General features: G+C 42.9%; 1 protein-coding gene and 1 long non-coding RNA gene across 5 annotated transcripts; both read left to right on the top strand.

The window, feature by feature from the left end:
* Positions 1–2,715: 2,715 nt before the first annotated feature.
* LOC130391785 (uncharacterized) lies at positions 2,716–14,509 on the top strand. 4 transcript variants are annotated; one of them, XR_008896942.1, is made up of 4 exons: positions 2,716–4,809; positions 5,014–12,071; positions 12,253–12,327; positions 12,782–14,509. XR_008896942.1 is itself a non-coding variant. In XM_056602053.1 (3 exons), exons 1-2 carry the CDS (start codon positions 10,099–10,101, stop codon positions 12,323–12,325), a joined length of 2,046 nt encoding a protein of 681 aa, XP_056458028.1. In that variant the 5' UTR covers positions 2,716–10,098; the 3' UTR covers positions 12,326–12,327; positions 12,782–14,509. The 4 variants fall into 4 exon arrangements, 2 of the variants coding, with proteins under 2 accessions (XP_056458028.1, XP_056458027.1); XM_056602053.1 differs by having other exon boundaries at positions 2,716–12,071; XR_008896943.1 differs by having other exon boundaries at positions 2,716–12,327.
* A 221-nt stretch (positions 14,510–14,730) lies between these two features.
* LOC130392574 (uncharacterized) lies at positions 14,731–23,077 on the top strand. The gene is made up of 5 exons (XR_008897014.1): positions 14,731–16,626; positions 17,578–17,629; positions 17,801–17,910; positions 18,104–18,292; positions 21,310–23,077. It is a non-coding gene; the product is annotated as an uncharacterized LOC130392574 (long non-coding RNA).
* The last annotated feature ends 343 nt before the right edge of the window (positions 23,078–23,420 follow it).

Genomic DNA, 23,420 nt, shown 5'->3' with positions numbered 1-23,420 from the left:
TTAATGCCAGCTTTTAGGCTACCAAACAAAAGCAGACGGTTCGCATCCACCAGTGACACGAGCGTCTCCATTTCGGTCTCGGAAAAAATTCCTCTCTTTTTTTACCGTTGGACGTTTCTCCATGTCGTAAAAGTTAGGGGCGAGACTTCTGAAGGCATGCTTTTATATGGGCGTATTACGTTAATTACGATCGATCTCAGCCGCTGTATTTATCAACACCAAGATCCTTCGTACGCTGGGATTGGTGTGATACGAAAGTTTCGTGAATCTCACGTGGGTCCCATCGTAAGATGAATCATGCGTTCAGATTTGCGCTCATCTCTACGTTCGTTTGATCAAACGCTTTTTAACCACATTTTCCTGTGACATTCCTGCGTCACCCTCAGTACGGAGCCCATTTTAGCAACGTGTCAGTAGACATTTACAATACGAACGTCGTGAGTGCAGTGATCACGCATTCATGTTAAGAGGAGTTTCGGGAAACGCTCCAAAGAAATTCATGATGGTTCGCAAGATCCATCGTGAGAATGATCTTACGAGCGAAGATCCATCGTTATCGGGAAACGAGGCCCAGGATATCTTTGGAGGCGATCTCCAAAGGTGTAAATAACAACAATATCCTCTGGTCAACTGTTATTAACGTGAGCCCCTACACAAATTAAATGACAGAAATATGTTGGCGAACTACACAATAAGTTTAAGCTAGCAGGTAAACTTATGAATGTAGTTTAACAGCGGCTAAAAACGGAAATTTCTGTGACCACAGTGTCGCTCATCTCTCCCAAGGACTACAACAGCAAAAGGGGAGAGGCAAAAGCGTGAAACACATTTATAGGGGAGACCCACGAAAGTGATATCGGGGTACAGAAACTGAGTCTCAAACGTTCCACATATTGCCTCAGGAGGCCGAACATCTCAGATTATAATTATTTAAACAGATTTTGTGTAATTATAATATTACACATTACTGTTGTATATTTTACTCTGTTACACATATTACTGCTGTATAATTGACCCTGTTACACATACATGCGCCAGTACAGGGAAATAAACAAACATGTTGGATTATTTCCATGCGTCGGACCTTCAAGCTGCTCTGGCAGCTCTAATAAACGTTCAGGAGTCTTTGAGTCACGAAATGTACAGGATATGTACAGATAGTATTACTGAACAGAGATGGATCTTTTTGGTTTTCGCAGCGCAGATAAGAGATGAAGGAAGATTCTACGCATGCGCTCAGACATGGCGGTGTTGCGTAATAGCGGCTCGCCTATAGAGGGCGCTGGGGCGCCGACCGGCCCGCACATTTCTTTTTTGCAGGGTGGTAGCGGGAAGCTCGTGAATATTCATGAGGGAACTAATCCCTGATTGGCTCGGACTTGGCGGGACTTGTTGGCTGGGACTTTAGGCTAGTGACAAACAGTCAGAAAGGGCTTTAGTTTTTGAGATACCCCTACCGGAGGTAGAACTAAACCCAACAATGTTTTTCCTCATCTCTAAGGTCTCCCATACATGAAAGTGATTCTTGGCTAAAATATTTTTACTGCTAAGATTGTGAAATTGACAGATATTGTTATATACCTCCAAACTAAAAAAGGCCTAAAATATAGCCTGTCCGTATGGGAGTTAAGACAGATAAACTAATGCAGAATGATAACACAAGCTCTGAGAGCTTTGAGACTTGGCAAGTTTGTAGCCAGGGAGTCACTTCACCTACTGGAAAAACCTGGATGTGAATATCTTGATGCATGAAGTAGATGGAGACCTATAAACACATACCTAAAATAAGCGGACAGTGAAAAAAATGATTTCTATGCAGAATGTTATCATTTACTTTGTAGTTGCTTTGCCAGGCATTATCATAGGAACACATAATATGGCTTGTTGGAAAGGTGGGATTGTGCTGAATCCAGCAATACCAAACATCTATATATGGTATGAACAATGAAAATGGTATGTCACTCAATGTATGAGGTGTCCAAAATGAAAGAAAATGAAACCAGTCCAATGCCCAATATCAGTGGTCAGAGGAATGTTGATAAATTCAATAATACTGCAAATTAACTTACATGAGGTAAGTGCTGCTGTATATTATAATACATTTAATGATTATATTTTTAATATGGCACATTGTATTATATAGTTCATACAGAAAGAAAGATCCAATTGAATCAGGTTATAATTGAAAAGAACACCTATATCAAAATATTTACATCCACTTGAATTTCTTTGTAGTCAAGTAATTACTGAATAATGGGAAATAATGTTGGCAGCTTTGGTCTCTCCAGACCAGAAGTGGGCAGTAGAACCCACTACCCCCTTGATGTGACCTTTGATTTGACCTTTGATGTGACCAATGATGAAGCTAGCTACATCATTGTCATCATGGATATTTTCCTAAACTGACAGGTAAATCATTGCATTACAATCATTACATTTCATGTCAAAAGGCTGACCTAGAATCATACAAGTAAATTAGTGCTTAGCCCTCTGTAATTCAGAGGGCTAAGCACTTTCTTAGCTAGGCTATTTAACAATAGCCTAGCTAAGAAAGTGCTTAGCCCTCTGAATTAGCACCATTCTTTCTGCTAGCAACAAAACTGTAGAGTGAATTATATTATTATGTTATGTTATGTTTTTATTATGTTTATGTTTATATTATGTTATTATATTATTATGTTATTATATTTTAGGGCTGAACGATTTATCGTTTTCTGGTCGAAATTGCGATTTCAGACAAAGCGATCTCGTGATCGCCAAAGCCGCGGTTTCTTCCGTGTTCCTGACTGACCCGAGATATGTTGTCAACTATTTATACCGGCACTTGAGAAATCACCATATACCTCACCATATACCTTATAACGTAATGTCCCCAATTAATGTAAAGCAATTGGCCCGCCGGCATATCGCATTTCAGCGTTAACGCGTTGACGTGCGTCTTGACGCGGTAACCCTGGCGCGTCAACTCCCCCCCCCCCCCTTGAGTTTGACACCCCTTGTTTATAGAATAGATGTGCAATATCTACCAGAAAAATCGCAATTAGATCTTTTCCTGAAATCGTTCAGCCCTTGAGTGAATGTGTAATTTAACATTTTATGATAAAAATTCTAATTCTAAAATGTATATTATTTTCCCTTTTTCCTAGTCAGTTGAATTATGGAGGATGTCTTACAGACATTGGATCCAAATCTTTGTATCATTTGTGGGAATCATTTGGAAAAGGGCAAGAAAAAAGATCCCTATGTCCAAAACCCCACAGTAGAAGGCCTCCAACGCATACTTACTCTTGCTCAGCAGAGAGATGATGATGTCCATAAAAACTTTGCTCCATATAGAGATGACATACTTTCAGCCAAAATTAAAGTGTCATATCATGTATCATGTAGAGCAAACTACTGCAAGAAAAAAAACAGTGAGCAGCAAGTTGCAGATGTTGAGAGTGAGAGCACATCTGTGCCAAGAAGGCTGAGTAGGTCTGATACAGCATCATTTAACATACGGAGAGATTGTTTCATTTGTGAGAAGGCCAGCACTAGACCAGAACCTCTGACAGCCATTTCAACTGGTACAGGCACGAGTACCAGAGAAAAGGTACTTCATGCAGCTTCTGAAAGGCTTGATGAAGATGTACATCTTCGGATTCTTTCATGCCCAGATCTCTTTGCATATGATGCTAAATACCATAAAAAGTGTCTTGCACACTACATCTCTGAACGAAATATAGCAGCTGCCAGACGAAGAAAAGAATCTGAAAAGAAGCAGACAAATGTCTATGACAAAGCCTTTATCAAGCTAACTGAAGAAATTGATAAAACAGTGTTGTCCAAGGATATGAAAGTTCGAACTCTCAACTATTTGACTGATAGCTACGATGACATACTAATGAGCATTTCTGAGGAAGATGTGTCCACGGTCCAACACAAGAAATACAGATCCTGGAAACTAAAGGGAAAGTTGATGCAGCATTACAAAGACAGGCTGGTATTTGTTCCACGTCCAGGAAAGTCAGATCTGGTGTGTTCGGAGACTATGACTGTAGGTTGTGCACTGAGGGAAGCTGCTCAACTCAGAGAAAAGACTGAAGAACATAAAGAAGACTATGAGCCAACACTTCCAGAGACAAGTCAGAGTCTTTCTGAAACTCAATTATTACACAGGGCTGCAGACATATTGAGGAAAAGCATGGAGCAGGTAGAGCATGACAGTAAATCATATGTCAGCAGTGATCGTCTATCACGTTGTCAATGCAGCAAGTATGTACCAAACACCCTGTATGATTTTGTGAACTGGTGTGTTGATTCACGTGCCCACAGAGGTTACCAAACATGTGATGATGACCCAGCTTCGAAGGACAATCTGTGTGTGATAGCAATCTGTCATGATCTCATTGGGCAGAGCCGTCACATCCATACGCCAATCACACTGGGACTCGCCATTTTGATTCAACATGAGTTTGGTAGTAAGACACTCATCGATGAGCTCAGTGCAATGGGGCACTGTGTTTCCTATACAGAGGTTAGGCATTTCCTCACATCTGTGGCAGCAGACCAGATATCAAGGACAGAAAGAGGTGTCTACATCCCAACAGGCCTCACTGGAGTCGCTGAACATGGAATTGTTGATGCAGCCATCGACAACTTTGACCAAAATGAAGATACCCTGGATGGGAAGCATACAACTCATGCTATGGCTTCTGTTGTGTTCCGAAGAGGCCAAGTCTCCACAGCAGATACATGCCTAGCACGGGTTCCAGAGAGGTCCCTCACCACCTCAAACACATTCGACCTGAATGGAGATACACTTCACAGGTACTTATTTTTGACATTGACATTTTTTTTAAATCAATTTTTATGTTTTAATGTTATAGTATCCACTTATTCACATGCACTGCTAAAAATATAATGGGTGGATGAAATGTTTAATAGTGAAGTGAATGTATGCTGTGAAGTTTTAAAGTGATATAATATTCAATGCATATGATCACAAGATTATCCTCTCATTTCAATTGACAGATACATCAAATCAACAAAGCGACCAGAACCACCTGAACTTCCTGAGTTACTAAACACAAACACAACAGTCTCTAAAGCAGCTGAAGACAGAGATCTGGTATGGAAGCTGTCCCGAAATGTAATTGAGAATCAGCAGCATGTCCCTTCATGGTCTGCATTCAATGCCTTCACGTCAGACACTGCTTGTTCAGTAGCCAGTGTACTCTACATGCCCTTCATAAGAGAATCACCCTCAGAATTGTCCACCATCTATACATCTTTGATAAGACTTGTACAGCTTGCTGCAGACCTGGGACAGGACCATATTCTTGTGACTGCAGACCTTGCTATTTATAGTAAAGCACAACAGATAATGTGGAGCAAACCACTTCCTTTACAAGGAAAGATCACAATGAGACTGGGAGGTATGCATATCACGATGGCTTACCTGGCAAGCATCGGAAAGCTGTATGGCGATGGTGGACTCTTTGACATACTTACTGAGTCAGATGTGTATGCAGAGGGAACAGCTCGACAGATGCTTCAAGGGAAACAGCTGGCAAGAGGAGTAAGGAGCATAAAGCTAGCCTCTGAGGCTCTGTTCAGGCTCTTCTGGAAAGCTATGCAATCATGGCTTGAAAAACAAGGCCAATGTGCAATGACTGAAGAACAAGAGCAACTCCTACGAGATGTACAGCATGCATTTCATGGTAATGACAAGGCCACTGCTCAACAGTTCATCGGTGAGGTGGAGACTGAACTCCATGAGATTCAGAAGAAAATCCAGAAGTTCACAAATGAGGGAGTTAAGCAATCAGCAACATTTGGATACTGGATAATGTTCCTAAATGGTGCTGATCTGTTGCTACGGATCCTTCGCTCAGAACGCGAAGCTGACTTTCAACTTCACCTGAATTGCATGTGTGAAGTTATGCCTTGGTTCAGAGCTGCTGGAAGGACCAATTATTCCAAGTACATGCCTGTCTATGTTGCAGAAATGAAAGCTCTTGAACATGAACAACCAGAAGCATACACATTCATGCAGCAAGGTGGGTTTGTTGTTCGCCGGTCTGAGCATCGAAGCTTCAACTGTGTGGCATCTGATCAGGCACTGGAGCAAACCATTAATCGTGAAGGCAAGAGTCAGGGTGGAGTTGTTGGTTTTACATTGCGAAAGGGAGCTCTCACAAGATGGCTGATGACAAGACATGTGACCACAGCATATGTGGATGCCATGAAAGAGCTTTGTGACACTGATGCAAAGGGCCAAAAAGTACACCAGGAGCATGGAGCATCCAGAACGGAAAGAGACGAGAGAGACATACAGAAGATAATGGAAGCTGTGGAGCAGAGACAGAATCCTTTTGATCTTGAAAGCATTCCTGAGGAATTGATCAATATTGCAAGTGGTCAGGTTGCATCTGAGAAGGTTGCAAAAGGGCTCTCAAGCTTCCTCCAAGATGGTGCAAAGCAGAATGCCGTCTTTATTGAAGAACGTCTGGCAAAATCAAAAAGAACAAAGAGCTTCTGGGAGCCTGAGAAAAGAAACCAGTGTGCAACCTTCAAGGATATGAAAACATCAGTTGGAGTCCAGTCTAGACAGGTTCACATGGACTCAGATGTGCTCTTTCGAAGGTTACTGGCTGTTTCCAAGCAGCGAGAGGTGTCCATGGAAACTGTGATGTCTCATGAACTCGCAGCTGTCCCGCCCTCTTTGTTTTATGATGATGGAAGCATGAGGAAGACAACTAAAGCTGACCTTGCCAAGAAACTGGAGGCTGTTGTTGAAGAGTCACAGCAGCTGCCAAATGTTGACGTACCATCAGCATACATCATCGATGGCATGGCTCTTATACAGACTCTCCATGATTCAGCCTTTCAAACATTCAACGACCTGGCCGAGTGTGTCTGGAAAAAGATCACAATGTTAATGGGAAAGGAAGGCATCAGCTGTGTTGTTGTAGTGTTTGACAGATATGACCATCAACACTCAGTCAAAGATCTAGAGAGGCAAAGAAGAGGCACCATTCAAACCACACGAACACATATCATCACAGGACAAGCAAGTGTTCCAAACTATAGGAAATACCTTAAGATAAGTGGAAACAAGGCTGCTCTATGTAGCTTTGTGAGTAACTACATCACAAGTACTGGACCGATGAGACTCTCTTCAGAGAACACAGTTATCTTGGCTGGTGGATTTGATAATGGTGAGGAAGTAAAGAGGGTTAGGAAGTCAGGCATCGACAATTTGACAGAGCTTTACAGTGACCAGGAGGAGGCAGATACGAGACTGGTGTTACATGTAATACACCTTGCAAGGTCACATTCTCGTCTAATAGTCAAATGTGATGACACAGATGTGCTGGTTTTGCTGATCTACTATACAAGCAAAGGAATGTTTGGATCCTCTGCAGTTTTCATGCACTCTGGACATGGCCTGAAGGAAAGATTCATCCCAGTCTGTTCAATCACTCAGAAGCTTGGACCGGTTCTTTGTGATTGTTTGCCGGCATGCCATGCCCTCACAGGTTGCGATACAACAAGCAGCTTATACAGAATTGGGAAGACCACTGCCTTCACAAGACTGAAGTCCCATCTGAGTGAGCTGAAGGAAATGACTAAGTTTGGACTTTCTGGAAGCCTGCAAGAAGCTTTGCCTGTGGCAAGAAAATATGCCCTGCTCCTGTATGGCCAAAAGAAAAGGGTGGATGGACATCTTTGCACCAATCTGGATGAGCTGAGGTACACACTTGCATCTACCACAGATGCATCTGCAGCAAATCTACCTCCAACAGAAGATGCCTTCCAGCAACATGTGTTGAGAGCCTTGTATCGAACAGCAGTGTGGCGTCACAGCCACTTGGCCAGGCCTCATCTCTGGAACCCAGTTGGTAGAGGATGGAAGCTCAGAGAAGATGGGTCCATTGAACCTGTGATGTTCCAGAAGGAACCAGCACCTAAAGAAGTCAGAGACATCACCCATATGTACTGTAAAGATGGAAAATGCAATGATACCACCAAATGCCAGTGTCTTGCAGTGGGATTGACTTGCACTGAGTTTTGCTCTTGCTCTTTTCCAGACTGTCCAAATGTGACTCATTTTGTCACTGATGATGATGTGGATGAGTGACAATGAAATGTTATAGTTTAAGTAATAGTTTTATTAAAAGGCTCATCAATGCCAAACTGCAATCCTGACTCCTGGTCTCCTGTGTGTGCTATTGCCAGGCCTTAAGCCATAACTAGACTCGCCTCAGATAGGACACTACAGCACATTGCAATGCAATGAGTTCTTTCATTTGGGACAGCTAAAACATCTAATTATGAATGGTTGCATGGTTTATTTTATATTATATATATAATATATTCATATTATATTTTTATATTTGGTTGGCTGGATTTAGCGCAATGACATCCTTCCAACAAGCCATTTTATGAGTTTCGAGGACAGTACAAGTAGTCACTGTAAACGTGTCATCTTTCAATTTCAGTCTTTGTTTCCATATGAACTGTATAGATATATACAGTATATATACAATGTGCTATATTATTTGTGTCATTATTAAATGTGTAGTATAGAGCAGCACTAACCTCTTACTTAATTTGCAATTTGCAGCTTTGGACTTTTATATCAGTTTCATTTTCTTTCATTTTGGACACCTCATACATTGAGTGACATACCATCTTTATTGTTCATACCATATATACATATTTGGTATTGCTGGATTCAGCACAATCCCACCTTTCCAACAAGCCATCTTATGTGTTCCTATGATAATGCCTGGCAAAGCAACTACAAAGTAAATGATAACATTCTGCATAGAAATCATTTTTTTCACTGTCCGCTTATTTTAGGTATGTGTTTATAGGTCTCCATCTACTTCATACATCAAGATATTCACATCCAGCTTTTTCCAGTAGGTGCATTGACTCCCTGGCTACAAACTTGCCAAGTCTCAAAGCTCTCAGAGCTTGTGTTATCATTCTGCATTAGTTTATATGTCTTAACTCCCATACGGACAGGCTATATTTGAGGCCTTTTTTTGTTTGGAGGTATATAACAATATCTGTCAATTTCACAATCTTAGCAGTAAAAATATTTTAGCCAAGAATCACTTTCATGTATGGGAGACCTTAGAGATGAGGAAAAACATTGTTGGGTTTAGTTCTACCTCCGGTAGGGGTATCTCAGAATTTGGGGGGCATTGTCACTAGCCTACTTGGCTCGCTGGGACTTTGTCAGAGGGCTTGTGTGAAAATCACGAACGCAAATGAATTAAACGTTGTTATAAATCAACACGAATAATGTGACAGATGATACCCACCTACTACACGGCAACTCTATAGCTACCTTTCTGTAAGTAAAAACTTTATCTCACTCGTCTAAAAGCCCCTTTGAAACTGTTATGTGTCACAGGGGCTACTGTAGTCAGTGTTGTGCCTGAACGCATTCATTGAACGATAGTTCATGAACTCGTTCATATTTTGGGCGAACGTGAACTGAACGTACTGTATCTCTGCCTGATGAACGTTTCTGTGAACTAGTTCATTCTGGTGTCTGTGAACGACAAGCTCACTCGGTTTAACTTCGTTCGATTCTTTGTTTATCTACACGGCGGATGCGGGGGATTCTTTGTTTATCTACATGGCAGATGCGCGCGCAGAATTAAAATGTTTGACTGGTTGCCATGGCAATGGTTATCTCCGTGTGATTAATTTGCAGTTGCGATGTTGTCAGCCTACTATTACATTAAACTGTAATCAGAAAATGCGGTTATATGCTATAGAGCCTATAGTATCTGTGGTATAAAGGCTGGGACGAATTTCAAATAATAAATAAGTACACTTTATGTTGAAAATATAGACCGTCAAGATTCCCATTGAAACGAATGGAGCGGTGATTATTCTTCATACCGAGAGCTGGTAAATTGTGAAAAATGAATTAAACTGTAATCAGACAACGCGGTTATACGCTATAGACCCTAGAGTATCTGTTTTATAAAGGCTGGGACAAATTTCGAATTATAAATATAATTCGAAATTCACCCCAGGAAAAACACCCTATCTGCCTGGCAACACAGCCACCAGTGTCGCACGAAGCGCATGCGTCTTCAAAACAAAAACAGCATGGCTACGACATCAGCATGTAGGCGATTAGACTCGTATAATAATTTAAAAGAGTTGTATGACAAGGTCGGTGAGGATGGGAAAAATCTTACATTTCTGTGCAAACTTTGCCCGCCGGCTTTAAAAAAGAAAATCCGCACTTCAGTCACATCCACAGCAAACCTGAAACGGCATATTGAACTGAAGCACCCGGCTAGCCTTTCAAGGTATGTGCAAGCAAATAAAAAATCCAAAGACGGTCAAGACAGATCCTCGACCTCGACCCAAATCCCATTAACCGCGTACAGCGGCTCCTTTTTCATCTCCCAGCCGCAGCTGGACCACCTGGTGGTGAAGTATATTATCGGAGACCTGCAGCCTTTGAGTAAAGTGGAAAGCCCAGCTTTCATAAACTTAATTAAGGGGTTGCAGCCATCCAAAACGGTGCCATCGAGAAAGAAACTACAGACACTGTTAAACAAGAAATTTAAAGAAAACATATCTGAACTTAAGACTGAACTGTCTGAGACCGATGCTGTGTGCACAACAGCAGATTGCTGGTCAGCTGTGAACAAGGCATTTATGGGAATCACTGTCCACTGGCTAAACAAAACAGATGTTTCTAAGAGATACTCTGCAGTACTGGCATGCCGGCGGATTAAAGGAGCACATACACATGATGTGTTGGCAAAATTATTGTCAGAAGTACACAAAGAATTCAAAATCCAGAACAAGGTTGTGTGTACAGTAACAGACAATGCTGCAAATTTTGTCAAGGCATTCAACTGTTTTGGGATGGATATTGATACTGAAGTGCCAGAAACAATGGTCCACTTTGATGAAACTGAAAGCGAAGATGACGATGAAGTGCCAGCCTCTGCTGCCGCCAGTGAGGACTCAGATGAAAATGACCAGATGGAGCCTGAGCCTCTCTCAGGTCTGGATCATCCCTCTCTCCCCCCTCACAGAAGGTGCATGGCTCACACCTTGAATCTAGTGGCCAAAGATACGGAAAAGGTTACTGAAAAACGCTACAAAACAATGTCAAGGGCTGTTTTTGCAAAAGCATCTGCTCTGTGGAACCTGGTTAAGCGAAGTACAAAGGCTTCTGATGCTGTGGAGGAAAAGCTTGGGATTGGTTTTGTTGTGACAAATGACACAAGATGGAACTCAGTTTTTCTCGCGATGGAGCGACTGTCTCGCATAGCAACACTAACTACCAAGGCAGAAATTAACGTGGCTGAGGTCACCCCTGAAAATGATGCCACTCCCCTACATGACGAGCTGCTTTTGCACACTGTGAGTGATGAGTTTGGCTTTCGCAGATTTACTCCACAGGAAGTTGAATTCATACACAAGTTTGTGGATGTGATGAGGCCTTTAGCACTTGCACTAAACATCCTCCAAGCAGAGAAGAACATCTTTCTTGGCTACCTGGCTCCAACAATTGTGCAGCTGCAATGTCATATGAATGACCTGTTGGATGAGAGCATAAAGCCCACTGCAGCAGAGGGTCTCATTACATGCAGACCCCTCATAAAGAGTATCTTGGAATCCCTGAGCAAAAGGCTGGCAGGTCTTCTGGAGAAGAGGGACCACATACTCTCCGCTATGCTGGTGCCAAGATTCAAGCTCGACTGGGTCCAAGATGAGGAGAAACAATTGCAGTACAGATTGATGCTGAAAAGAGAATTTCAAACCCTCAACTCTGGTGATGACTCAGGTCCAGCACAGTCCAGTGGTAAACCCGTCAAGAAAGATCCTGCAGCGTCATTCTTCAGATTTAATCAAAAAACGGAGGTTAATCCAAAAACTGAAGTGGACACCTATTTGGACGCCCCAACCACAGATGGGTTTGATGAATACCTGCAGTTTTCAAAGCTCAGAAGGCTGTTCATTAAACACAACACTGCCCTGCCCTCAAGCGCTCCAGTAGAGAGGCTCTTCAGCATCGGTGGTCTAATATTCAGGTAGGAATAAACTGATTATATTACATAATTATTATTCTTTGGTAATAAGTACAGTAAATACCCAGCCTCAAATTATAGTTCTTGGTGACATCATTCTAGTTCTGGTTTTCAAAATAAAAAAATATTTCAGTGATTGCCTCTTTTTTTGCCATAATAATCATGATGTTAAAATCTCATTCAGACCCAGGAGAAACCGGCTGGGAGATGCCAACTTTGAGAAGCAGCTCATCCTGAATGCCAACAAAAAGTTTTGACGGTATGTTAAAAATTGTGTTTACAGGGCCGCTGCTAAGCTTTTGGGTGCCCTAAGCTCAACTGGTCAGGGAGGCCAGTTGAGCTTTTCAGCACCAGATTCTTGTTGTCTCTTACTTGCCATTATGGAGAATCGCCATTCAAAAACAGCTTGATAAAACCGGCAAAAGCATGCTCTGTCTCCGATGCGAAAAGACGAGAGCTTCGAAGGCTGTACCGTTAGGGTCAGGGGGCTCCTTTTATATATTAGGTAAAAACATCTAATTTTCCGAAATGTATTGATTGGTTATACAATTAAGAAAAAACAACGGTCTCTTAATAACTCATTTATATATCTTTGTAATTCAATTTATTTATTTATTTTTGTAACCTTACTTTTTGGTGCCCTACTCTGCGTATAGGGAGCGGCGGGCCTGGCCGCATAAAAATAACAGCATACCTGTATCTTGTTTTTACAGGAAGCTAAAAAACAGCAGATCCACCAGGGAGAGAACACTGTGATCAATGACAGAGGATCTTCATTCAGATAAGGGATTGGCCCTGCACACTGACTTTTTTTCATTCATTATTATACTTTGGTTATTTCTGTAACCAGTGATATTCATTCAGTTCCACTCACTGGACAGAAAGTAGGAGCACTGTCCATGGCCTTGGACTGACTCTTTTTAAGTTATTGTTTTGTTTTACGTATTCATTTGGTAAAAAAAATTAACTTAATAATGTTTAAATGTTTTGCACTTTGAATATTGGACTTTCAAGTTCAACCTTGATTTCCTACCTCAGTTTGTGTTATTGGAATGGTTACTTTACTGTTCATGTAATGTAACTTGTTTGTTGAACCTGCCTGGTATATTTTTCCAGGATTCCAGTATTATTAAAAAATAACATTCAAGCAGCAAGTTTTTCCTCATGTTTTTGAGAATATACTGTAGGGTGAAAGCTGCAGCTGCTACTAGTGTGGACTGAATGGACAGCAACAAAGCGTTAAAGCAACAATGGGGAAAGGCTGTCCCCTCAATGCTAATGTATACCCTGGTTGGATAAGGATTGGATCAGGATAATTGGATATGAAGAGGAAATCTGATACATAGTTTCAGTGATAAAACTGATAAAATAATTGCTGTCTGTGGTTCTATATGGGCTGTGGCAAAAATTTTGAAAAATAATAGCACACAGCAACATATTGAAAAAAAGAACTATGAACTAGTTCATATTTGGAACTTGAATTATGAACTTTGAACTGAACTAGTTCATTTTAAAATTTGTGAACTGAACTTTGAACTAGTTCACGTAGAAAGTGAACTTTCCCAACACTGACTGTAGTAAATCCTTTTTGTATTTATTATATTTTTAAACGTTATGTATAGAGCATCGGCAAATGGATTCAACGTTGTTATAAATCAACACGAATAATTTTAGCAATAATGTGACACATGATACCCACCTACTACACGGCAACTCTATAGCTACCTTTCTGTAAGTACAAACGTTAGCTCACTCGTCTAAAAGCCCCTGTGGAACTGTTATGTGTCACAGCCTGGGCTACTGTAGTAAATCCTTTTTGTATTTATTATATTTTATAACGTTATGTATAGCGCATCGCAGTGCTTTCGGCAGCTGGTGATTGTTTCCAAGTTTTTTTTTTCTAATTGTTTGTCCATGTCTTGATATTTCCATTAAGATTCCATTCTGTTCTGTTTTTTGAAGTGGTGAGCATAATGGCAGGATTTATTAAAGCTTGCAACATTTGCTAGACCCATGTCAACTTTGAGGAGATGGAGCTGCTGGAGGTTAGGTGTAGATGGATAAGAATAAACCGTATGATTTCTGATATTTGTTCATAGTGGTTCTGCCACAACCCACAACCAATTACATTATAGAAAGAAGGGCCATAAAATCTGTAGGCCTATCCATAGAATATTTTCGCGTAGGGCTACATGAATTTTAATATTGATTTTCACCTATCAATCCACCTACTACACGGCAACTCTATAGCTACCTTCTGTAAGTGCCAAAACAAACGTTAGCTCGTAATGCTAACTCGTCTAAAAACAACTACTGTATAACATGTGTCACACTATTGATACAATGATTTGTGTTGATTTATAACGTTTCATTTATTTGCGTTCGTGATTTTCACAAGCCCTTTGTTTTCACAAGCCCTCTGACAAAGTCCAAGCGAGCCAAGTCCCAGCCAATGAGGGACGAGTTCCCTCATGAATATTCATGAGCTTCCCGCTACCACCATGCAAAAAATGTACTCGCGACCAGCCCTCCCGCCGACCGGCCATCTTTTTTTTTAAAATATATTTATAAATATATTTTTTAATAATCTTTCTCATTTTGAGAATTAATCTATTTTAATTGCATTCGAATAATGCATTTACTTCTTTAGAATCCCCCATAATTAAATCTTCATTCACTTACATGTTCAACGTTAATTTTGGTGAAGTAGATGTCTTCCGTGGGGCGCAGTTCACTCAGCCCCACATGCCTGAATTATTAGCCAATGGTTCCCCCGTTGCTAGGCAGAAAAGTACATCATTTCGCCTGTGGGCGCTCAAAATATAGCCCCAAGCGCAGTGCACCGTCCACTGCGCGTAACCGCGCATTTGCCATTACCTCAGAGATCAGCAAGATGGCGACTTTGAGTATTGCTTGCACTGTTTCCCTGTGAGTTCAGCTAGCCCCAAATTCAGTTAAGTCTTTGCTTATGAATCCCTTCGAAAGAAGAACATTTGCAGAAAAATTGCAAGTAAAGGAATAAGCAGAAAAGCCAGAAGTGAACATAACCCAACAAGCAAGAGAAAAGGATAGAGCCTACAAGATAAGTTTTTCCAGAGTTTGGTTCAGGCTTGGCTAACTAGCTGTGGGTATGCCAATGCAATTTTTTGCTTTCCTTGTATACTTTTTAAAGCAAGTGCGTGTGATAGTTTGTGGACACAGACTGGGTTGACAGACCTGAAACATCTGTCAGAACAGATAAAAAAAAACACGACCGAGCAAGAGTGCATATGAACAACTGTGTGAAGCTAGCCATGCTAGAGGTAAGCAACTTATATTTATTCCACTAGCCTATATGTATTTCCCTTGAGGTGGACACTGGTTGCAGACCCTCACACCCTCCCACCCCTTTCAAGTGTACTGTATATAGTTCTCTGCAAAGTGCAAACCTATGGTGGGACCAGGCCTTCAGTGTGCATATTGTATACAGTCCTTTGCAAACCTATTCAGTGTACATACTGTATATCAGGCATCTCCAAACGGCGGACCGTGGTCCGGGTCCGGAACAAGTGACGGTCCTATCCGGACCCATGACCAATTTAAAATAATAATAAAAAAAATTTACCCCGAAAACAGACATTTTAAAGATGAATGGACTGACCAATACTTGTTCATTGTTGTGTCTTTTATGTGTTGAAACCGTGGCGCTGATAAAAAGCGGGAATATTAAGCGGCATTACGAATCCTAACACAGATCCTTCGAGGAAAAGTATCGTCAGAAGTAAGAGCGTGGAAAATATCCGAGCTGAGAGCTCAGTATGAGAGGTCTACGCCTGTCTTCACACACTCATTTACAGGCCAGCAACGTACAAATGAATGCTCACTTAAGATTGCATGGATTTTGGGGCAACATAAAAAAACTTTCAGTGACACGACTGTTGTGAAGGAGTGCTTGAACGCCGCTGCCGAGACGTTACTTGAAGGTAAACAAAGGGATGAATTGTGTGAAAAAATAAAGCAAATCCCAATGTGAGCTGCAAAGAAAATCCGAAATGTTATCAGATGACGCACTGTCACAGCTTCATGCGGCTGTTCAGAGTGCCCCATCCTTAGCCATTGATGAGTCTTCAGATGAAACGGATAATGCCCAGCTTTTGGTTTATGTGCGATTGTTTCATCAAGACAAGAAAAGATCTGTGAGGACCTAGCAGGTCTTTAAATTGACAAAAAGGAAGTACAGAAATGCAACATGATCAATTTATATTCTTCTTGTGGACATGCTATAATCATGTAAACTTTGATTCTTTATGGAGAATGTTAGATGTACTAATGTCACTCACGTTGATTGAAATTGATTTAATTATAACACTGATGTCGATGTGATCGAGTTTAGTGCTTTTCTGGCGCCAAAGTGTAATTTGCATTGCGAGCAGAGGGTGGCAGTAGTGCACCCATAGGCTGGATTCAAATTGCGCTGAAGAAAAAAAGAGACCACGGAGTGCATTTGACCCAGAAAATTCTGGAAGCAATCACATTTCCTCCTTCAGCCACAACGGAGACCAGCCCATTTACTGATAAAGTAAGTTTGTGAATTTGGAAACATTTGCACTACACTGCTATGGTTCACTGTGTAACTATTAAAATATTTAGTCCACTCGTTTGTGTGCGTAGGCTATGTACGCGTATAGGCTATATTTAGTTTTTAGCGCGCTAATTAGCCTGGGTCCGCGTGTGTGAGAGCCTAACGGCTAAAGCCAGTGGTTAACTTAGGCTATATATTGGAGGTTTTGCATTTATCGTTACATGGGGGGACAGTCCCTCCAGAACGTGTATGTCAGTCCCTCCAGAAGAATGCAGCGTTTTTTTGTGGTTGTTGCGGCCAATAATCCTTGATTATGCGGCACGTTTTCTTAAAAAATGCGATGAGATATGCGGCATATTTATGCAATGAAACTGCAGGAACATAACGTTCCCATGAGAACAGGGGGAAATGGCTGCTCTTGTGTGAAGTAAACGCAACATTTTTCAACTTTCTGCTAAGATATGTGACTCTTTTGCAACGGAAATGCGGGAATTATGAAATCATGCATGCCCCGCATATTTTGTGCGGAATTAGGCAATTTAAGCAGTGAAAGTGCGGCACATTTGAAAAAATGTGACCCCCGCATGAATATGCAGACTTTGGCTGATTATGCATTGAATTATGCGATCGCATAATCGCGTTTTCCTGAAGGGACTGTGTATGTGTTTGAGCGCCATTCTTTTTCTCACTAGCTGTTATTGCCTGTCATGACCGTTCATGCAAAGTATGCTCCAACAAGCATTCTCCTGAATTGGTGACTCCACCTTTTAATATGTATTTCCTTCATTTGTGTTAGTCCTTGTATTTAAACACATTAATCAGGTAATTTGAAAGCGATAACAGATTTATGTGCTTTGAATTTTGGTATTGCAGCAGACCTTTTTGTTTCTGAATTGATGATTGGAGCTTTGATGAAGTTACTAATAATAATCTTGATGTATGCTACAGGGTTTGGTGGCGGTAATGTGGAGTTGTAAAAGCTGCAAAGAAACTGTATCAAGTAGGTCCGAGCTTTTGCATCACTACAAGTTGAAGCATCCACATTTTGGACGTAGTTCTCGCTTTCCATGTACATATCTGAACTGCCCATGCACATTTAAGACATGGAATGCCCTGAATTCAGTTTGAAACCTGAATCCTTTGAGCTTATTTTGTGCTTGCTACTATTTAGATCAACGCTGAGTTCAAGAGAATCACCACCATCCCACTTCAAGGCTGTTCCAAAGGAGAGGAGGACACCGAGGGCAAAATCTAAAAAAAAACGTTGCACAAATGGCAGATGTAAGTTATACGGGAGTCCAACTTTCATAAAAAAATAATTGACAGTTTTTGGAAGATATTATGATTTTCTTTTTTAGAATTGATGAGATGTTATACAACACTATAGAATGTTTTAGTTGCCACATAATTGATTGTCAAGGAGGGTACATGAATTGTACACAAAGCCTTTTGTATTTGCACACACTAAACCCAGGACTCCGGCGACCGCAGTACAAAGCTCCGACGTGAACTGCGGCCCCCGGTCCGAGGAAAGGTCTGACGGTGTGCCGAAACAGGCCACCCAAGCCATAACGAACGCCCGGGCCACCTCAGCTGCTGTAGTTGAGGACAGGGGAACCCAACCTTCTGGCCACCTGGTGGTCCTGTCCACCATGGTGAGGAGGTAGGTGTAACCACGGGAGGGTGAAAGCGGGCCCACCAGGTCCACATTCACATGGTCGAAACGCCTCTCCGGCACTTTGAAGAGTGCCAAGGGGGCTTTGGTATGACGAGTCACCTTCGCACGCTGGCACGCCACACAGACAGCGGCCCAGGCCCTGACGTCCTTCCGCAGGCCCGGCCAGACAAACTTGGCCCCCACCAGCTTGGCAGAGGCCTTCACCCCCGGGTGGGAAAGGCTGTGGATCGTGTTAAAGACCTTACGCCTCCAGCCAGCAGGCACCATGGGGCGCGGTTGGCCAGTGGAGACGTCGCAGAGGAGCGTATTGTTGGCCGTGCCAAATACCACATCCTCCATGAGGAGTGCCGTGGGGGCTGTCCTGTAGTCCTGTACCTCAGAGTCCGTAGCCTGATCCCCCGACATAGCTGCGTAGTCGAGGCCGCAGTGGACGGAACCAATAACCACCCGAGAGAGGCAGTCGGCGACAAAATTGTCTTTGCCGGCCACATGCTGAACGTCAGTGGTGTACTCCGAGATGGCGGAGAGCTGACGCTGCCGTCGACCAGACCATGGCTCCGAAGACTTGGCCAAGGCGAACGTCAGCTGCTTGTGGTCAACAAAAGCCGTGAACCGACGGCCCTCCAACAGGAAGCGGAAATGACGGGTGGCGAGTAAAAGAGCCAGGAGCTCCCTGTCGAAAGCGCTGTATTTCCTCTCGTTGTCGCGGAGCTTCCTGCTGAAAAAGGCCAGCGGCTGCCCACCCACTGACCACCCACTGCTCACACACAGCCCCCACGGCGTAATCAGAGGCGTCCGTAGTAAGAGCAGGGGCGGTCGGAGATGGGTGCGCCAGCAGAGCAGCGTTGGCCAACGCGGTTTTGGCAGCATTGAAGGCAGCCGTCATCTCTGTGGGCCAATCCAACGCGTCTGCAGGCTTCCTGCCCCGCAAGGCGTTGTACAAGGGTCGAATGAGCTGGGCTGCATGGGGGAGGAAACGGTTGTAGAAGTTCACCATGCCCAGGAACTCCTGCAGGGACTTCACAGTGCGCGGGCGTGGGAAACTGGCGATGGCGTCCACCTTGGCCGGGAGGGGAACCGCCCCCTGCGGGGTGACGTGGTGATCGAGGAAGGTGATGGATGACCGGCCAAACTCGCACTTGGCCGGGTTGACAATGAGACCATGCTCACTGAGTCGACCGAACAGCTGCCGTAGATGCGTCAGGTGGTCTTCCGCGGACGCACTGGCAACGAGGATGTCTTCCAGGTAGACGAACAGGAACGGCATGTCCCGCAGCACAGAATCCATGAGGCGCTGGAAAGTCTGTGCTGCACCCTTGAGGCCGAAAGGCATCCTCAGGAATTCAAAAAGTCAAAAGGGTGTGATGACCGCCGTCACCGGGGACTTCCTGCGGTCGGACAGGCACCTGATGGTAACCGCATACCAGGTCCACCTTTGAAAAGATGGTGGCGCCGGCCAGGTGGGCGGAGAAGTCCTGAATGTGCGGTACCGGGTACCAGTCGGGGGTGGTGGCGTTATTCAAGCGACGGAAATCACCACAGGGACGCCAACCGCCATCAGCCTTGGTCACCATGTGCAGGGGGGAGGCCCACGGACTGTTGGAACGGCGTACGATGCCGAGACGCTCCATGGTGGCGAACTCCTCCCTGGCGATCGCAAGAGTCTTGGCAGAGTCGAGGCGGCGGGCCCGTGCATAGACTGGGGGGCCCCCCCCCAAAACGGCAAGGCTGGCGACACTGCTTGGCCTTGGCCCCAAACCTGGCGTGGTAGTAACAACACCCGTCGTCACGCTGTCGGCGGGCGGTCACAGTGGCTGCGGTGTCCGGGTCGTACCCCGGGGGCGGAAGCGGGGCCGACGTGTGCTGGGGGGGCAGCAGCGCATGGACAAACTGAACCGATGTCCACATTAAAATCAAGTAAATTCAATTAATTATTTTTTTCAGTGCACTTGAGACGGGGCCTGCCCGTAATTCCGACAACACATTGATCCGACGTCTCAATGGTCTAAAAAATGTCCCATTAGATCGACATGCCATTATGCCGACGGTTCAATGTTCCGAAAACAGAACCCATTGGTCCGAAGGTCCGTTTGTCCGACTTTTCAAAAAGGAGGCGCACGGTTCAATATGCCGAATAGGCCTACATATAAAGAGTTTTATACCTCGCTCACGCTTTCGCTCTCTCTCGCTCTCTCTCGCTCTCTCTCGCTCTCTCTCACTCTCTCTCCAAAATACAACATAGGCCTACATATCACGTTCACGATGAATATTGGAGAGCAAAGTGAGAACGCTTCACTTCATTTCGACAAGGTGTTTCAACCCCATGGACAGAGAGCGTAGGTCTAATTCTCAACACGGGCACGAACACACACACACACACACACACACACACACACACACACACACACACTTGACTTAGTACACGGTATGAAGTATAAGTTTGACTAAATCAATGCCAGCGAAATTATTTAGGCTAAAAGCCCACTGTAAACACAGTAAACAACACATATAGGCCCACACACAGCTACTAAAGAGACAAATTGTATTTGTTTTTCACTCACCGTTTGACTTCTTTACGGGAAAGGTATTAGTCCTTGTATAACGTGCGCTTCATAAATTCCCCTCTTGTTACCGTTCAAGCCCACAGCAACAGTCTGGCTTTGTGAAGTGCACTGCTGGAACTTAGCCTACATCGTCTTTTATTTTTGGTTTCATAATCACACATGTGGAATTACGCCTTGGCCTATTCGGCATATTGAACCGTCGGCCTAATGCGCCTCCTTTTTGAAAAGTCGGACAAACGGACCTTCGGAACAATGGGTTCCGTTTTCGGAACATTGAACCGTCGGCATAGTGGCATGTCGATCTAATGGGAAATATTTCGGACCATTGAGACGTTTGAACAATGAGGCGTCGGAAGTACGGCATGGCACCCTTGAGACACTGTTTTGCTTACTTGAAGCGAAGGCCTAATGCTCTTTTTGTTTTTATTTTAAATGTAGGTCTGGTGTATAGAACTGGGACGACTAGTCGACTTCAAAAATTCGTCGACATGAATAATTTGTGTCGACGCGTCGCCTCCCCCCCACACTCTCGCTCCAGTCGTGGCGGTAAATATGCACCAGAACACTAGTCGCCAATCGTTTAAAATTCATAACAATGGCGGCGGCAAGCAGTAGCGGGAGCACAGAGGCTGGTGACATAAAACTCGGCCAAAAGCCGAGCTCCGAGGGTTTGTTTACCAGCGTTGCTATGGTGACTGGTCTTGCGTGTTCCAACGGTTTATTAGGTATCTAATAAGCTGTCTAATCACTTCATTCACTGCCTCTTCCGTGGTCATTACAATATTATGAATAGACTTTGTCGGGTTCGGATTTTATACTCTGGTGAAAAGAGAACTTTTATCATGTTATGTATTCCTAGTCTTGCTGTTGACTGTCGAAATTCCACGATCTAGCAACCAGTTCTCAGTAGTAAGAGAACTTTTGTTATGTTATGTAGTTCTAGTCTAGCTGTTGACTGTCGAAATTCCACGATCTATCAACAAGTTCTAAGTAGTAAACCCACACTACAAGTTGACAATTTAAATTACATAAATCCTTTTCGAAGTTGTGTCTCTGAGGTGGCAGTGCATTCTTTTTCAGTTTGCACAATGAGAGAGGGAGGAAGGAGTAGAACAGTATTTTTATTTTTGGTATATTCCTCCTGATTGACTTATTTTGTTCATTTGTTAGATACTACATATGGCATCAGAATGCACTATTTTGCAGTTTGCACAATTTAAGTGCCGTGTTTGCACAATGTTATTGCACAAAAAAGCGGCATGTTAAAGAAATGTTTAATAAATGTTGATATTTTAACAACAAATGTTTTGATATCCATATTGTGTGAAAAGTTACATTGATGAAGTAATGTGAAATAATCAGTAACTGAAAAAATAATCGTTAGATTAATCGTAAAATTAGTCGTTAGATTAGTCGACTAATCGAAAAAATAATCGCTAGATTAATCGTTTGAAAAATAATCGTTTGGGACAGCTCTACTGGTGTACCTGTTTTGCTTACTTGAAATGTAGGCCTAATGCACTTTGTGTTTATTTGAAGTGTAGGCCTAGTGTTCCTGTTCTGCTTACTTCACATGTAGGCCTTATGCACTTTTTATGTTCGTTTGAATTGCAGGCCTAATGTACCTGTTTTGTTTAATTGAAATGTTAATATGCGTTACTTTGTCTTAAATTATAAGGTAATATGCCGTGTTGATTGTATTTGACAAAAGAAGGCAATTAGGACGTGGTAGGTTCGGACCTTTCTTAGAAGGAATTTTTAGTAACTGGACCTTGTTCAATTTTAATCGAAGACCCCTGCTATATATAGTCCTCTGCAAACCTATGTTGGCATCAGGCCTTCAGTATGCATATTGTTCTGTATGTAGTCCTCTGCAAACCTATGTTGTTATCATGCCTTAAGTGTGTCTTCAACAACCACACACAAAAGTTTGCACATTTACATGAATTTTGTGGAATTCATATTTCATTGTATTTGTCTAAATGCATACTAATGCAGACTGCAGATATATTTATGAGTGACGTTTACCAACACAATGGCTTGGCCGTAACACACTTACCCATTATCTCTATCTCTATATCTCACTCACACAGAGAGAGAGAGAGAGAATGTTACCTTGTGTGTAATTCACAGTTATTGATGATGTATCTGCACTCTTAATGTTGCTGATTTCTACAAGGCAAATAAATTAACTTAAAAGCTTAGTTCCCTGGCCCCATTCGTCTTTGTAAGTAAATGTTCTTTTTTTGCCTTTACTATTTTGTCAGAATGCACCAGAAAGCTTTGTTTGTTTGTGAAAATCACAAAAAAATCTTGTTGGGGAGGATGCCCCAGCCCCCCTACAGGGGTTTGTAATGCAAACGTTCAGCCCCCCCTCAAATAAATTCCACCAGCCGCCACTACAAAGTGTAGCAAAGCTCCACCTAGCCGCCTGGCATGCATACCCAATAGATTTCCACACACTTTTGTGTCACCGTATGCACGCAGATTTCCTCCCGAAAATGCTCGTCTAAACGCGGAATAAAAAGTGAAGGTGCGACGCCACTTTT

This window comes from Gadus chalcogrammus, chromosome 11 (assembly GCF_026213295.1).
Source record: "Gadus chalcogrammus isolate NIFS_2021 chromosome 11, NIFS_Gcha_1.0, whole genome shotgun sequence".
In the NCBI taxonomy this organism is placed as follows: Eukaryota; Metazoa; Chordata; class Actinopteri; order Gadiformes; family Gadidae; genus Gadus; species Gadus chalcogrammus.
Note: the sequence above shows the minus strand (reverse complement) of the source record. Positions and strands in the feature narration are given on the sequence as shown.